The sequence below is a fragment of the Nicotiana attenuata genome, chromosome 11 (genome assembly GCF_001879085.1).
Source record: "Nicotiana attenuata strain UT chromosome 11, NIATTr2, whole genome shotgun sequence".
NCBI lineage: Eukaryota > Viridiplantae > Streptophyta > Magnoliopsida > Solanales > Solanaceae > Nicotiana > Nicotiana attenuata.
Genome location: NC_031999.1, coordinates 44,085,678 through 44,103,326, shown reverse-complemented (window position 1 = coordinate 44,103,326; position 17,649 = coordinate 44,085,678). Strand labels below are relative to the sequence as shown.

The following is a 17,649-nucleotide window of genomic DNA, read 5'->3' as shown; positions in this document are numbered from 1 at the left end:
CAATTCGTTTAAAAATCGAATAAATAAAAATGAAAGCGGTTTATTAATAAAAGCACATAAGCTAGAACATATTTCGAAATCATACAAAATCAAATACAATAGTTGAGCGACCGTGCTAGAACCGCGGAACCCGGGAATACCTAACACCTTCTCCCGGGTTAACAGAATTCCTTACTCGGATTTCTGGTTCGCTGACTATTAACAGAGTCATAATTTCCTCGGCTCGGGATTCGATAGGTGACTTGGGACACCATTAATTTCCCAAGTGGCGACTCTGAATATTAATAATGAATCCCGTCCCGATTGTCACTTCAAGTTGGAAATAACTCCCTTTACTATATCCTTGCGGGTGTAGTAATAAAACGGAGGTGTGACAGACCTGATATTGTTTTCAGCGTGGGGCTATATGCAAGGTTTCAATCAAATCCTAAGGAATCTCACTTGAAGGCAGCTAAAAGAATACTAAGATATTTCAAAGGAACGCAGGACCTGGTGCTATACTATCCATCAGGTGATAATTTTAATCTAATTGGGTGTGCTGATGCAAACTATGCAAGTTATCTTGTGGATAGAAAAAGCACTTCTGGGATGGCTCACTTTTTAGGATCATGTCTTATCTCTTGGGGTACAAGGAAGCAAAATTCAGTGGCTCTTTCAACAGCTGAGGCTGAATATGTAGCTGCAGCATCCTGCTGTGCTCAGCTTCTGTGGATCAAGCAGCAACTACAGGATTTTGGAGTTCTCACTGAGAGTGTGCCCCTCATATGTGACAACACTAGCGCACTTAACATGGCAAAGAATCCAGTTCAACATAAAAGGACCAAACATATTGATGTGAGGCATCATTTTCTAAGAGACAATGTGGAGAAAGGGTTGATATGCATGAAGTTCTGCAGCACAGAAGATCAAATTGCAGACATTTTCACCAAGGCACTAAGTAGGGAACAGTTTGAAAGAAACAGAGTAAAGCTGGGACTTTTTAGGCCAAATTAAGGACCAGATTCCTTTTGAGTTGGCTCGTGTTATTAAGAAATAATGGGTTCAAAGTGTTTTCTGGCCCTGTCTAACTCACTTCAATACCTTTGCAGGTAAACACGCATGATGAGCATAGAAGCAGTAGATGCAGTACATGACTGATATAAGAGAATTATTCTTTTTCTTAAAAGGGAGCATGAAGACGAAAATGTGTCTCAAGAACCAGGTTCTTGTACAAAAGGTTAGTAGTTCTGTGCATCCCTTAATTCACGTCTTAAAAGGTACAAAATACAGCTGCTCTCTCATCAACTTTTCAGATCCTCTTGTCACGTCTCTTCAATTCAAACGTTCCATCTCCCTCTGAAACATCACAATTTTCCACGCCCAATCGCCGTTTCAGAACCGGTGCCTATTCTTCTCCCTTCATAATTATCCTCTCTGTTTAAAAACCCTCTCTTCTTCCCCTCCTCAGCATAAGCCCTCTTCTAACTTCACCCAAAAAGGGAAAGAATCTTCACATCACCTCTCTCATGGCCGAGAAAAATTCAAATCTCTCTGCATCATCTGTACCCCCCTCCGACCCGCCTATGGGGATTCTCGGCGTCTCTGAGTCAATGTCACCCTTTATCAACCCTACCTCTACAGTCACCTCTTCCCTAGCCTTCCAACCTCCTTCCAACTCGGAAACTACTATTTTGTTCTCCCCATCTTCTGTTGCCCACACCAGTCAAACCTCAAGTGTGGAACAAGGTCAGATTACTGAGATCACTAAGGACTCCGCCATTGGTACAGTCGACTCCTTGGTCGTGGCAGCATCGGTTGTTGAAGAAAAGACGGTATATGTGGTATCCGCTGATAGGGTATTGCATGAGTTCATTTCCCAGAACCATGCATCACAAAGTGTAAGGGACGAAGAGACCATTGTGGGAGATGTAGTAGAATACATTACTGGGGGTTCACATGAAGAACCTGATCCCTCTCATGAAAACCCCGGTCAAGAGTCTCAACCCCAGGATACTGTTGTTCCTGCTTTTGATGCTGTGCCTCTGGAAATTCAAGGACCATAGATGCACTCTAGTGATGACGAAGACCTTGACAATGTGGCCCTTGACGCATTCATCAGTAAGCGACGCCCTGTTTCGACTCCTGAGTCTGAACTCAAGCGACCCACCACCAGGCTCCAAGTCAAAGTGGCCTATGATTCTGCTCTCCAAAAGAGCAAGAAAAGTAGTAAGAAGAAAAGAAGAAAGCTGGTAAAGGATGGTGTACCTGTAGGTAATGAAGCTATCCCCGTTGTTGAGGTGGAAGAAGAAACTCTTGAGGAACCCGGTTCCCTTGTAAGGCGGTCCTCAAAAAAGGCTGAGTCTGTTTCTCTGGAGAAATGCTCTATTTCCAAGTCTAAGATGCAGAAGGTAGTGAGTGATGAGGATATTCATGTCAAGTCCAAAGGGAAAAGTAAAGTCAGTGGAGAAAAACATAGGAAATGCAAATATGAAACAGTTGAAGAACCTAGTTCTGAAAAGAAAGCACGAAGTGAGGTCTGCCTGGGCTCAGAGCGATTGAGGCACCAGAGAGTTCTGCTGGGGCGTACGTTTGACCCCACCATCTCAGAAATGGTCGGGATGCGTCAACTCTTGGAAATGGTGGAGTTTCAACAGTGGACGCATTTTTTCTACGTGGATGCTCCCAAAGTGTATGAGGAGGAGGTCCGGTGGATACTGACCATGTTTGTGCTTTGGTAAATGGTGTGGACATTGTATTTGATGTGAAAGTTCTTGGGGAAATTTTGCAAGTTCCTATAGTTGGAGTGAAGAGTGTTCGAGATATTTGCCAGTACAACTTCCGAAATACAGTGGTGAAAGATAATTCCAATCAGAAAGGGGACCAGATTCACAAGAAAGCACTGCTTCCTGTCTACCAGTTGCTGTTTGAGCTGGTTAACAAAGTCCTGTTGCCTCGAGCAGAACGGCGATCTGTCACTTCCAAATCTGATTTATTCTTAATGGAGCAATTGGATGGTTTCCATCCTATGAGTTTGCCTGCTATAATGATTGAGCATATGTAGAAAGTGGCTGATTTCAAGGACGGCAATCACGGGCTTCCCTACGGATTCTTGCTCACGCGAGTGTTCAAACACTTTGGGGTTCCTTTAGGAACAGGTAAAGTAGGGACCCGTAAACAGACATTCTCTCAGACAACCTTGGAAGAGTGTGAGTGTATTGAGAAGTATGGGGGTGTAGGAAGCACTTCAACTGTGTCTCAGCTCATCAATGCCCAGAACAGTGCAGCCGAGGAGCTACGTCGATTGAAGGCCAGAAACGCTATCCTGGAAGGCCAGCAAGCTCGAGCGATTCCCATGTCGAATGATGAGGTAATTCGCTTGACCCAAGAAAATGCTGACCTCAGGGCGCAAGTGGAGAACCTGAAGGCCGAACTGCTCGCCGAGAAAAAGTCGGGAAACGCCCGAATAGACCTTGTTCTCCAAACACTTGCTGCAGCTTCCAAGCCTTTTCCTCCTAGTGCCCCCTAAAATTCCCTTCAGTGACCAGTTTTCTGGATATTTCTTTTCTGTTGATGTTTGTGGTTGTTTTTGTTCTTTTTTTTGTGTATGGTTGGGATGTACTACTACTACTGCTCCCGTGAACAAGTCCAATGTTGTCTCTTCCTTTTTCAAAAGAAGGGGCATAATATAAATTTATTAATATGCATTCTCTTTTATTTTGTCTAGTGCTTCTCCTTTATCTTCTATTTTTCCTCATGTTTGTGTGCACATATGTGGCATGGGTTAGCTTAGCTGGACTTCTTTGCACTTTTATTCTTTTAAATGATGCCAAAAGGGAGGAAAAACAAGAAAGACTAATATAGGACTCAGGGGGAACCACATTGGGGGAACTTTCTTGTGTAACTGAAGGCATCGTCTCAGGGGGAACTCTTTGACACTACTGCTCTTTGATGCCTTAATTCTGACCTTATAACTGTTTAAGTTTTTCATCATCAAAAAGGGGAAAACTGATAGATCTTAAATATTCATACCTTATGTTTTGATGATCTAACAAACTTTCTGACAAGAACCAGTTAGGGAACCTGATCTACCTTGGATTGCTGCAAACTCCAACGGACTCCAGTAAAAGATGAATTGCTACACTTATAGGAGCTAGGAACCATACAAGGACCTGATGCTCTTGTGGTTCCTATATAGCAGCACAAGTCATTTGGACACAGCTGGAACTGAAGTGATTGGCGGCACTGTTTCTGCCACACTGTCAGCCCACTCATTCTCTAACCAAACAAAGTACTCACATCATTTCAAGTGATGTGACCAAGATGTAACAAAGGGGTTTTTATACAAAACATCACTGAATGGTTTTAGTTTCATGGATTCAAGCCTGTAGCAAAAACAGAAAAGATCATTCTCTCAAGCTTGAAGAACAAGGTTGAACGCTACTACGGACCAGTTCCAAAACGATTGATTATTGCTGTCCTAGTTGAGTTGTAACCTTGTTATTGCACTTACAATATCTCCTAAATTGCTTACTTAGAAGTTTATTGATTAGGAACTCTTTTGTAAATCCTCAGACTCGTTGAGTTTAGGGTTTGGCTAGATTTAGTCATAAACAAAAGTCTTTGTAATTTTAGTATTGCAAAGTGGCTTGTGGTGATAGCACCACAACTTAGAAAAAGCCTTTGTAACTAGGATAGTCACAAAGTGGCTTGTGGTAAAGGTGCCACAAGTTAGTTTGAAGTCTTTACAATCGGAAGCATTGTAAAGTGGCTTGTAATAGGTAAGATTACAAGTTAGTGAAGTTAAAATCATAGGTCGTGGTTTTTTTATCCCCTTGTGCGGGATTTTTCCATGTAAAAATCATCTGCCTCATTTACTTACTGCCTTACTAAGTTCTCTCGGCAGAAACTTGTAGAGGACCAGGTACTCTAAGATTTAGTGGACCCATACAAGCTAACGGGTGAGTTTCGGAGTAGCTTCGGAGCATTTTGTTAAGAAATAGGATTGGTACTGGTATGATCGCAATTGCGATGTTTTGGTCGCAAATGCGGTCATCGCATTTGCGAGGTTCTGTTCGCATTTGCAAACTTGGGCGGCTGAGGGGATGGTTCGCACTTGCGACAAATGGGTCGCTTTTGCGAGGCCTGAAGGGTTTGCATTTGCGAAACCCGTATCGTATTTGCGAAATGGGCCAGTTCAGCCGGGGGTCGCATTTGCGATACATTCTTCGCATTTGCGAACTTCTTGTCGCAAATGCGACATCTGCGACTGGAACCCAGGGCTTTTTGTTCCGAGACTTAGCCCATTTCTCTCATTTTTCCACTTGGTCTTAGGCATTTTTTGGAGCTTTTGGAAGAGGGTTTTCACCTAGCACTTTGAGGTAAGTAATTTCCACACAACATGAGTTTAATACATAGATTATGGCTAGATTAACATGTGAAAACTGGTGAAATCAAGGGTTTAGATGAAAATTTTAGGTTTTGGATAAAAATTAGATTTGACCACGAAAATGGTTATGGAATGGAGTAGAAATCATATATTCTTGATCCTTAGGTTATGGGTAACAACTTTCTTCAAAAATTTCCAGAATTCGGGCACGTGAGCCCGGGGATGAATTTTAGGAACTTTGCATTTAGGGTTGGAAAATTGGTTTAATAATTAGAATATGAACTTTGAGCATGTATTGACTAGTTCTTACCCCATTTGAATAGTTTTTGTATCGTTCGGCTCCGATTTAGAGGTTTGAGCGCATTCTTGAATTGGGATATAGGCTTCGGAGCGAGGTGAGTTTCTTTTATAACCTTGTAAGAGGGAATTGTCCCCTTAGGTGAATTAATTGGATATGTGCTGCTATTTGTGGGGGCTACATACGCACGAGGTGACGAGAGTCCGTGCGTGGCTACTATTATATCTATGTCCAGTTAGTTCTAGGCTTACATCCTGCCTTGATTAATATGGTTGTTAATTAAGTTCATTGTTTGTTTGAGAAGAAACAAGATTAAGTTGCGTAATAATTGGGTTGGAAAGAAATTTGAATTGAGGAATTTGAGATTTTAAGAGTTTCCATTAAACTTCGTATTTTCGAAAAGAAAAGATAAATATCATAATAACTTAAGAAACCTATAATTGTCCCCGTCGCATGTATGATTCGCGAGCGGGGAAGTCCCTTAAATCATATTTGACCGCGTCGCACGTATGATTCGCGAGCGGGGTATTATCTCTTACTACTCTCATGGGAGCGGGCCGATCGCCTCTGCAGGTTAATAGATGCATCTATGGTTCGCGTCGTTCGACCCTCGGCNTATATATATATATATATATATATATATATATATATATATATATATATATATATACCATTCTCATGGAAATCGTGCGTGACATTTGGCTAGTAGCCCATTTTTCCCTGTTTGAAAGTATGACAACTTCTTTAAGGAAATCCACCATATCTATATACGTGCTCCAGTTACGGAGGGAACTTGCTAGTTGAAAATTTGAGTAAAAAAAAAAAGAAGGGTGATGTTACTATGTGTTTTATACATGGTTATTTCATATAATTGCCCTGTTTCATACTTATTCACTTCTTTACTATAATGATATTACTAGACCATTAGTAAGTGTCGAAGTCGACCTCTCGTCTTTACTTTTTCGAGATTAGACGGGATACTTACTGAGTACACGTTGTTTTTTGTACTCACGCTACACTTGTTGTACATTTTTGTTGCACATGCACATGTACCTGTAGTGGCCTAATGGGCGTAGTAGCATGGATGATACGGAGGCTTAGGTGAGTTGCACTCCTCGAGGTGACCCGCAGCCAGCATAGTCTCTTTCAGTGTATTGTATTTACTTTCTGTCCAAATTTATATTACGGACAATTATTGTACTTTATTTGATTTCCTAGTGATTGCTCATGCACTTGTGATACCGCGTTCTGGGATAATTATGGGATAATTTAATATTAAGTATGATAAAGACAACATTATTTATTCAGCAAAATTCATTACTTATTGTTTAATGTGTAAAGGAAACGATTTTCTTCAAAAATATTAAAACAAGAAATTCTTGTTATTTGGTGTTGGCTTGCCTGACAGTGATGTCCGGCGCCATCACGACCTTTAATGGATTTTTTATCGTGACAGCTAATCTAGTATGGACCAAAGTGAGCCAAAACTCAAGTTCATAGTTTGGTTGGTGAATCAAAATAAATTGCTCACAAAGGAGAGATTGCAGCACTTGCACATCAGATTGACAGACAATACATGCAGCTTATGCGGAAATGGAGTAGCGGAAACAATGCAACATCTGTTTGTGGATTGTGAGTAGATAAAGGAGACGAGGAATGAGCTAACTCAATGGGCAGGTATTCAACTGATGGCCAGGGGAGTCACACAAAGCCTACATTAGTTAAAAAGCGGAAAAGAAAGCAGATGAAGAAAGAAGTAGTGGCAGCCATATTGGGGCAGCTATCTACCACACATGGCAGGCACGAAATTGGAGGATATTCAGGACCACAATTATGAATACAGACCTTGCAATTGCACAGCTAAAAAAGGAACTCAAATACAGACTAGAGGATACACAGATAAGTAGGAAAGCACAATAATGTAGACAGTTACTGCTCAGGTTATGTAACTAGAGAGCAAATAGTTAAAGGTTAGTGTGTGTAGTTAGCAGATTTTCTTCCTTTCTCAGATGTATTTGGAGGCTTTAACTGCAGTGTTGAGTGTCATGTGGTTATAGGTGCTCATGAAATGTACTAATTTGGTTTGTTAATGTATTTCACATTTATTACCAAAAAAAAGTAGCTGAACTTTACTAATTATAGCAAAAGAGTTATTACACTTTATCCACTAAAATAATAAAATTATAAAACTATTTTTGTTACTCTAAAATAAATAAGTTTTACCTACTATAATGATTAATTCAACCAAATTTACTATCATTGTGGGAAAATTTTTGTGACTTTATATTTATAATAGATAAAATTTAAGTAATTTAATATGAAAAGAATTATTTTGTAACTTGACTGTTATAGTGATTTAAATATTGTATGAATCAAAAACTATTTTATGACATATTTTTTGGTTAAACATAAAATTTTATTTAACCAAGTATATAAATATGTACAAATCACTCATTGGACTCATGACTTAGCTCTCAGTAATCTCTATAACTATTCTAATTGTTCCTTATCCGGCTAACTTCTATAACTACTGACAATATCTAGTGATAACATGTTTAACACTTTAAAATCTATATTGGGTAACTATTCGGGCCATTCAACTGTTGTTGCCATTTGCCATTCTTCTGACCATATATATGTAATTGCAGTACAATTTTCTTGATCAGCTGCCTGCTTTCTCGTCTCTGGTTTCTGAACCTTCTAGCATTCCTCTCAGCCTATATGTGGTAGATTCTTGTTGCAAATAAGAAGCCAATGATGCCTGCTCTTGCTCGAGAGTTATTAGTTCTCTTGGATGCCCAAATGACCACCTCATCCTATCCTCTGATTGGTCTCCTCCCCCCTAACCAGTGTAGCAACGAGCTCCATATATACTTTGAATAGTCACAACAAAAGAAGAGGTGCTCCAGTGTCTCCACTGCATTTGTGTTAAATAGGATACAGTCTTGCACCGCCTTAATTCCCCACTTCTGTAGTCTGTCCACTTTTGATAACTTCTTATGAACTGTCAGCCATAGAATAAACTGATGCCTAGGAATTATTCCTTTCACTAGGGCCAAGTTTTTTCACGAGACTTTTGGAAATGTAGGTATAAAAGATTGATAGGACTTCTGGATACTGAACTTCTCTCTATCTTCAAATGATTCAAGGCAGTCCATAACATTACCAGATCGAGTCATCTATTTCCTTGCATCAAAATGATGAGCTACTAATGTGTTGCAGGGCAGACAAGGTCTCTATTCTTCTTATGATGCAAGCATTTGATCACTTTTCTAGTGTTTCTGGACTGAAAGCTAATCTGGAGAAGAGTTTATTCTATGTTGCAAGAGTGACACAAGAGTTTAAAGCTAAGATAATGCAAGATATGCATTTCACTATTGGAGAGATGTCGTTCAAATACTTGGGTATTCCATTGTCTTCAAGGAAGCTTTCTATTCACCAGTGTCTACCCTTGGTTGAAAAGATAATTACTAGAGTTCAATGTTGGACCACTAAGTTCCTATCATACAGTGGTAGAGTACAGCTTATCAAAAGTGTACTATTTGAGATGCAGAGATATTGGGCCCAAGTGTTCCTATTGCCTAAGAAGATCTTGACTATGGTGACAATGTATGCAGGAATTTCCTGTGGACTGGGAGTAATGAATACTCAAGAAGAGCCCTAATAGCCTGGAGTACAGTATGTCTTCCTAAAGCAGCAGGAGGGTTAAATTTATTGGATTTCTTTACCTGGAACAAAGCTGCAATCTGCAAATATTGTGGGCAGTGGGTAGAAGAAGGACAAACTTTGGGTATAATGTATCCATAATATATACATAAAGGACAGGGAGCTGAACAACATAACAACCCCAAGTCAAGCCAACTGGTTAGTTAGGAAGAAAGCAAATGTGAACTATTTTCTTTTTTGCATACCTGGGGTGGTAATTGAAGTCAGGATTGTTTCTAAGTTGCTTCAAGGATCTATTTAGGTATTCCATAGCTAGAATAAATAGATACGGGGACATGGGGTCCCCTTGTCTCAACCCTCTCTTAGCATGGAATATAGGAGTTAGACCACCATTAGTAGCAATGAATAACTGACTGTGGAGACACAGTTCATGATCAAACAGACCAGCTTCTGAGGGAATCAAAATTCCACTAGCACTTGCCTCAGGAAATTCCAATTCAGAGAATCATATGCCTTTCGGATATCTACTTTTACTAGGCATCTAGGTGATACTCCTTTTTTTCCCATAACCCTTCACTAACTCATGAGCTATAATCACATTGTCCAGGATATTTCTACCTTCAAGGAATGTAGATTGGGATGGACCCACCAAGTAATCAACCATAGGTTTTATTTTTATAGTTAACACCTTTGCAACTATCTTATAGACAGTACTACATCATGCTATGGGTCTGAAATCTTTAGCATAAGTAGGACTAGAAACCTTAGGGACCAAGGTGATTGTGGTACAATTGACCTCCCTTAACAATTTAACATTATCAAAAAATTATAAAATGGCTTTAATCATATCTTCTCCTACTGTCTACCAGTGTGCTTTAAAAAATTCACCTGTAAATCCATCAATAGCAGGAGCTTTGTCATTTGGCAGGTCTTTGATAGCATGGATTATGTCTTCTCTAGTAACTGGTTTTAATAATTCTTGTATTGACTCTACATCTCCCAGCAACTGCTTCTAATATGTCAAAAATTGTTGTTGTACCAATTATTGTAGTAAGTGTATAATTCAAAATATCATATGTAAATTTAACTACATATCTACTTGGAGCAACGTAAGTGCCATTTCACTACTAATACACTAAGGAAAAAAAGTATGAAATTCAAAGTTGTATATTTTTATTAATACCAGTCAAAATATATATTTCCAAATTTTCGTTGAACAGTTTGCTTTTCTTTGCGAGCAAGTTTGGTTTCTGTTCCTAGGCGGGAAACTGACTGAGTTCTCTGCCCCCATTTTCTTTTTCATAAATTATGACTAGTCTTTACTCTTTAACCGCCACTTGCTCCTCTGTGCCTGAGTTACCTATTTAAATCCTCTTTCATGCTTCCGTTTTTCAATGTTTGTTAATTGGCTGAAAGCACTCAGTAGAGTCTGCTGCCAATGATTGTTTTGCTGCAGTATAAATAATTCCAATTAATAGAAAAGGGAAAAGGAAAACAATTGTTGCAAAAGACGCATGTGGTCAGGCAAATTCATGCTAGTGATAGCTACAAATCGATGGAACTTCTGAAAATTTAATCTTTTTGGTTACCCTTTTGCAGTACAATGGGAAATTTAAGAGCTAACGATCCAATTAGGATTTTTGCCAAGAGATTTTACTGTGCCCGCAGGTTTTGCTTCTTCTTTATTGTTATAGTACTTTTTTTGTTCATTGCATTTGGTTTATAAAATATTTTAAAGTAAATCGCGCTTATGAAATGCAGTGAACGTATTGTTGATGTCCCAGTAGATGTCCGCAGAATCAAAACGGGTTTTGACCCTGAAATATCTCGCCTTAACTTCCAACTAAAGGATTTAGTAAGAACAAATCAAATCGCGAAGGCACGTCAACTGTTTGATGAAATGCCTTGCAAAAACACTTGCTCCGTGAACATGATGGTTTCGGGTTATGTGAAGTCACGTAATCTTTCTCGTGCGAGGGAGTTATTTGATAGCATGCTCTCTCGTAATGAAGTTTCATGGACTACGATGATTGGTGGTTACTCTCAGAATAATCAGCCTAAAGAGGCTTTTAGTCTATACACGGGGATGTGTAGGTCGGGGATTAAGCCGGATCATATCACCTTTGCAACTCTCTTATCAGGTTTTGATGGTACAACAACTTTAAAAGAAGTACTTCAGATTCATTCCCATATCATTCGATTTGGATTTAGTTCAAGTCTTATTGTTTGCAACAGTTTGGTAGATTCGTACTGCAAAACTTCCTGCCTCGATATAGCATCTCAACTCTTTTGTGAAATGTCAACTAAAGATTCTGTAAGCTTCAATGTTATGATAACAGGGTACACAAAATACGGTTTTCGTGAAGAAGCATCAAAGCTATTTATGCAAATGCGGAATATGGGTTTTCAGCCTTCAGATTTTACTTTTGCAGCAGTGCTCGGTCTGAGTGCTGAATCAGATGATGTTATTTTTGGTCAACAAATTCATGGCCTTGCCATCAAGACCAGCTATGTCTGGGACATATTTGTTGCAAATGCATTGCTTGATTTCTACTCGAAGCATGACTATATAGATTTCGCAAAGAATCTCTTCGATGAGCTGCCCGAGTTAGATGGTGTTTCGTATAACATAATTATCACAGGTTATGCATGGAATGGGCAGTATGAGAAATCATTTGATCTCTTCAAAAGGCTACAGTGTACTACATTTGACAGAAAGAATTTTCCTTTTCCTACAATGTTAAGCGTAGCTGCAACAGAATTAAATTTAGCAATGGGAAGGCAAATCCATGCACAAGCAGTGGTGACAACAGCTGATTCAGAAGTTCAAGTAGGAAATGCCCTTGTTGACATGTATGCAAAGTGTGAAAAATTTGATGAAGCCAACAGAATATTTCAAAATCTGGCATACAGAAGCTCTGTTCCATGGACAGCCATAATTTCAATATATGTTCAAAAGGGTTTTCATGAGGAGGCACTCAGAATGTTCAAGGATATGACTAGAGAAAATGTTCATGGTGACCAGGCAACTTTTGCTAGTACTTTAAAAGCTTCAGCAAGTTTGGCTTCAGTCTCTCTTGGGAAGCAATTACACTCATCTGTGATCAGACTGGGATTGATGTCCAGTGTTTTTTCTGGCAGTGTTCTTGTAGACATGTATGCAAAATGTGGTTCCATGAAAGACGCAATTGAAGTTTTCAAAGAGATGCCTGATAGGAATATAGTATGTTGGAATGCACTGATTTCTGCATATGCTCAGAATGGTGATGCGGAGGCCACATTTCGCTCTTTCAGGGATATGATTGAATCAGGTCTATATCCTGATTCTGTTAGTTTTCTCAGTGTCCTAACTGCTTGCAGCCACCGTGGGCTTGTCGAAAAGGCACTATGGTATTTCAATTCCATGATGCAAGTATATAATCTTGACGCAAGGAGAGAACACTATGCAACAATGATTGATGTGTTATGTAGAAGTGGAAGATTTAATGAGGCAGAAAAGATGATCTCTGAAATGCCATTTGAGCCGGATGAGATAATGTGGTCATCAGTTTTGAACTCATGCAGAATTCATAAGAATCAAGACCTTGCCAAAAAGGCTGCTGACCAACTTTTCAAGATGGATGCTCTTAGAGATGCTGCTGCTTATGTCAACATGTCTAACATCTATGCAGAAGCAGGCAAGTGGGAAAATGCGGCAAAAGTCAAGAAGGCTATGAGGGAAAGGGGAGTTAAAAAGGTCACTGCCTATAGCTGGGTTGAAATTGACCACAGAGTTCATGTATTCACTGCAAATGATAGAACCCATCCACAAACTGGGCAGATTAGAAGAAAAATTGACTCATTGGTTGAGCTAATGGACAAGGAAGGATACAAGCCTGATACAAGTTGTACTCTTCAAAATGTGGATGAAGAAATGAAAGCGGAATCACTCAAATATCATAGTGAGAGGTTGGCCATTGCCTTTGCATTGATTAGTACTCCAGAAGGATCACCCATTATCATTATGAAAAACTTGCGAGCTTGCGTAGATTGTCATGCTGCAATTAAAGTTATCTCAAAAATTGTTGGAAGGGAGATCACCGTGCGAGATTCAAGTAGGTTCCATCATTTTAGAGGTGGATCTTGTTCATGTGAGGATTACTGGTGAGATATGGATGGATGATTCTAAGATCATTTCATTTGGTTTGTGCTTCCCCTTTTCTATAATCGGAAGTCACAAAATTTGGGGACTTCAGCAATTTATTCCTTGGGGTGATGATGATAATTAGGATTTAACTTAACGGATGGGCTTAGTCCAATTGTAGTTCTTGGATCCAAAATTTGTGGTTGTGAATTATTGCAATTATTATTTCTCTAAGTTGGGCAGTTTGAACTTCCGCAATGAACTGCATGGAGAACCAAGTTCTACTTTTTCCTGAAGAGCACTCCACCTTTTTTTAAGAGTTCACTAGTTTTCTCCCTAAACCACGAATTGTTTTTTCAACAATAAGAACAGGATTTGCTGTCTTGAGATGGAGGGATTTTGGTTCTCTTCTTGGGAATGCAAACATGACTTTACCAAGTCTACATCATTCTCATCTTCAAGAGGGAGCTGGTTGGAAGAGCCTGATGTTTAAAAAGAGACTGGAGCTGGTAAAGAGTTCATAATGGTATATTTCTTCTGCTTTGTGTTCATCAAAGACGTCATAAGAGGTGGTCAGTAGACACCTATGCTCTATGCAGGTAAATCTCTGATTGTTTACTCCCTCATTTCTATCATTTGACAAGAGTTGACAAGAATAATATGCACCTATTCCAGTTTTTATGAAGTAGATAAAAGGATCACACTATGTCAAACATCTGTAGTTCTCAGAGTTTCATCCATGAGATTCTCAATCTCATATTTATAACAGTTTCATTTTCTTAGTTCTTTGCCAGATGCATCCTTTCAATATTGTATCATCTTGGGGCTTAAACAGTGGCTACTAGCATCCTTTCCAGGTGGTGGAGTGGCCTATGGGTGTCTACAACTCATCTCAACTGGGACTTGTACATACAAATTGCCCTGGCTGGCAGCTTAACTTATTCCCTTTTCCTATGGCCAATGAGTGACCAGGGATCAAATTCTAGTTCGTGTAACACCAAAGTATATTGATTGGGTGAAACATATGAAGAGATTGCACGAGGTGTCGAACGTCAGGGAACTTCATATTTTTGTTTTGACTTAGACTCACTTATCACGATGATACTGACAGTTGGCCTGAATTTGCTATAGCATAGAGAGTTCAAAGTTGATTTCATCTTCTAACCCTGTAATTTGTCTATAGGTAGGGCACCTTTTAATCAGTATACAGATATTTGACCAGTTATGAGGTTGCCCATTTGACTTTGGCTATTGCTCATGTATAGTCTCAAAATATTGATGTAGCATATTAGTTCACTTTTTACTGTGCCTTCTGGGAAAGTACCTGGATAAAGGCATCTTCTTGGAAATTTTTGTATTGCAGATGGGGTAATCTATTCTTATTTATTCCCTGCTTCATTCAATCATCAAATAATAGTGCGTTTCTAATGTTTTAGTGGGTGGGTTGTAGCCATACAGAACTTTCGGCAGTATATACTGTTTTTTGCTTCACACCAGCAGTCTACCACCTAATAACAAACTTCCCACTTGTCCTCCCCCCCCCCCCCCCCCAAACACACACACATAAATCTTATAATGTCGACTTATAAATACAGTCATCATTATATGCAACTTGAAGTTTCTATTGTAGAATGTTTGAACAAAAGAATCTATTATCGAAACTGGTAGTTAGTGGAGTGCAGCAAAGAATCAGTTCATCTGGTAAAAAAGAATATAGTAAACAAAACGTAGAAAAGGCTGCATGCTGACGACAATGCCATGGCTGCCACTAAAACATTCTCTGCTCGCTGTAATCCATGATACTAATTTAAACAATCCAGTCCATAAATATATGTTAATACAACTTATATATAAAACTAAAGTGCCTCCAAGTTCTTGATTGTCGCTTTTACCAATAGACCAATAGACTTGAACCTTTTACTTCTAGACCCTAAAATTAATTGGTTTCAAGTTCCAGAAAGCAATGTCATCTTCTATGATTGTCTTTTTGATCCTAGCTATGCTACTAAACACAGGGGTTGGTGTCAACTTCACCGAAGTTTTCGAGTCGAGTTGGGCACCTGACCATATTACTGTGGTAGGAGATCAAGTTATGCTCACCCTTGACAATGCTTCAGGTAATAACCAATATATCTCACTTCATTTCTACCTGCTTTCTCTTCCTAGTCTTTTATTACATTTTCTGTTTGTCAAGGCAATATAATTATACACCCATTTGATTTATTATGTTGATATTTACAAAGGCTGCGGGTTTCAGTCGAAGAACAAATATTTGTTCGGGAAAGCCAGCGTGCAGATCAAACTAGTTGGAGGAGATTCAGCTGGAACAGTCATTGCTTTTTACGTACGTAACTAAAACCAAACAAATATTCATCAAAAGTACTCTTATATTGTTTCTTCAAATTATAACCAACATTATTGGAATTAATATGTGGTTGCAGATGTCATCAGAGGGAGCTAATCACGACGAACTGGACTTTGAGTTTCTTGGGAATGTTTCAGGAGAACCATACCTAGTACAAACAAATGTGTATGCGAATGGCACCGGAGACAGAGAGCAGAGGCATAGTCTTTGGTTCGATCCAACTGCGGATTTCCACACTTACTCTTTCTTTTGGAATCATCATACCATCATGTATGTAGTTCTTACTTCGACCATCTCTAAATGTGTTTGATCTTTCCTTTAAATAATTTTAGAGGCTTGCAACTTTGACAATTTAAAGTAAATTTGTATAACTAGTTGATAACCTATACTGTCAGTGTATATAAGTTAAATTCGCAACTAACAATGAAGAATTTTACTTGCCATATGAATTTTTTCAGCTTTTCAGTTGATGACATTCCTATTAGAGTGTTCAAAAACACAGAGAACAAAGGCGTGGCATACCCGAAAAATCAAGGCATGGGAATTTATGGATCGTTGTGGAATGCAGATGATTGGGCTACACAAGGAGGGAGAGTGAAGACCAACTGGAGCCACTCTCCATTTGTTGCAACATTTCGAGCGTTCCAGATTGACGCTTGTGATTTGTCTGGTGAGGACACAGTTGCTGCTGGTGCAAAATGCAGCAAGTTAGCAGAATGCTGGTGGGATAAGCCAGCCATGAAGGAGCTGAACAAGAGCAAAAAGCGCCAATTCAAAATGGTTCAATCTAAGCACTTGGTCTATGATTATTGTAAGGATACTGCAAGATTCACTCAAATGCCTAAAGAATGCTTGGACTAGACCAACAATTCAGACAGTTCGCCGAGCAACATGTTATTCAATGTCTAAATATATTTATGTCTCGCACAATTTTACTTCTCCAAATTTGTTGGTCCAATTTGCTGATTTTTTTTTTTTTTTTTTTTTGGCTTGTTATGCTATCTAGTTCGATGTGTTATGGATTTTAGAAAAATATACAAGCAGCAAGAAGGTTGAAAATAGGATTGAAAAACTGTCTCTAAAATTTTATTAATCATAGCGCTTTAAATAGCCAAATAAATAAAGTAGTAGACTCCTCCTACAACTAAATTACTAAACTCTTACTATAATTAAAATTCTGAATCTTCTAGCAGACTCCTCTTAAAACTAAACAACTAATTATTCTAGTAAACAGTAGCAGTAACAGATGCAAAATCCAACATTCCTCCTTGCTTCTGGTGCTGCAGTCTAAAGAAGGTCATCCTCAATTCGTTCTTCTGCTATTAGTGCTTGTGCATGAGCATCTTTGAACTTGCACACTTTTGTAACATGACCTTTTTGTTTGCAATTTCCACATAATGCATCAGGTCTCCACCAACAAAATTTTTGTGTTTTCTTTTTGCAATATTTGCAATAAGGATAATCGATTTTTTCCTTTTGGTGTTTCGCATAAAAAATACCCTCAGTAACTTTGTCTTGTCTGAAGGCCCTTCTTTGCTCTTGTGCTTGAAGAGCACTTATTAATTCTGCAACAGAGATGGTAGAGAGATCTTTAGACTCTTCCAGAGAGGAAATTTTGGATTCAAATCTCTCGGGAATTATTATCACAAGAATTTTTTCAACTATCCTGTCATCTTTGAAATCCTCGCCAAGCAACCTGATTTTATTGACAATTAAAGAAATTTGGTCAGAATACTTAGCGATGGTCTCATCATCTTGCATTCTAAGAGATTCAAAATCTCTTTTCGAATTTAAAATTTGATTTTGTCTGCTTCGTTCACTTCCTTGATACT

General features: G+C 38.9%; 3 protein-coding genes across 3 annotated transcripts; all 3 read left to right on the top strand.

Moving 5' to 3' along the window:
• On the top strand, positions 7,333-9,327 carry LOC109234848. The gene is made up of 2 exons (XM_019400895.1): positions 7,333-7,463; positions 8,886-9,327. Exons 1-2 carry the CDS (start codon positions 7,333-7,335, stop codon positions 9,325-9,327), a joined length of 573 nt encoding a protein of 190 aa, XP_019256440.1.
• Positions 10,556-14,841, top strand: LOC109234427 (putative pentatricopeptide repeat-containing protein At2g01510). The gene is made up of 3 exons (XM_019400412.1): positions 10,556-10,997; positions 11,091-14,051; positions 14,236-14,841. Exons 1-2 carry the CDS (start codon positions 10,933-10,935, stop codon positions 13,474-13,476), a joined length of 2,451 nt encoding a protein of 816 aa, XP_019255957.1. The 5' UTR covers positions 10,556-10,932; the 3' UTR covers positions 13,477-14,051; positions 14,236-14,841.
• Positions 15,109-16,870, top strand: LOC109235042 (xyloglucan endotransglucosylase/hydrolase protein 9-like). The gene is made up of 4 exons (XM_019401052.1): positions 15,109-15,569; positions 15,696-15,796; positions 15,894-16,087; positions 16,276-16,870. The coding sequence occupies exons 1-4, from the start codon at positions 15,416-15,418 to the stop codon at positions 16,676-16,678; spliced, it is 852 nt and encodes a 283-aa protein (XP_019256597.1). The 5' UTR covers positions 15,109-15,415; the 3' UTR covers positions 16,679-16,870.

Coding starts and splice junctions, on each gene's coding strand:
- LOC109234848 (XM_019400895.1), top strand. CDS start 7,333: ATGGGCAGGTATTCAACTGATGGCCAGGGGAGTCACACAAAGCCTACA. Junction 7,464..8,885: donor CTATCTACCACACATGGCAG/GCACGAAATTGG, acceptor AATGTGTTGCAG/GGCAGACAAGGTCTCTATTC.
- LOC109234427 (XM_019400412.1), top strand. CDS start 10,933: ATGGGAAATTTAAGAGCTAACGATCCAATTAGGATTTTTGCCAAGAGA. Junction 10,998..11,090: donor AGATTTTACTGTGCCCGCAG/GTTTTGCTTCTT, acceptor TATGAAATGCAG/TGAACGTATTGTTGATGTCC.
- LOC109235042 (XM_019401052.1), top strand. CDS start 15,416: ATGTCATCTTCTATGATTGTCTTTTTGATCCTAGCTATGCTACTAAAC. Junction 15,570..15,695: donor CACCCTTGACAATGCTTCAG/GTAATAACCAAT, acceptor ATATTTACAAAG/GCTGCGGGTTTCAGTCGAAG. Junction 15,797..15,893: donor GAACAGTCATTGCTTTTTAC/GTACGTAACTAA, acceptor ATGTGGTTGCAG/ATGTCATCAGAGGGAGCTAA.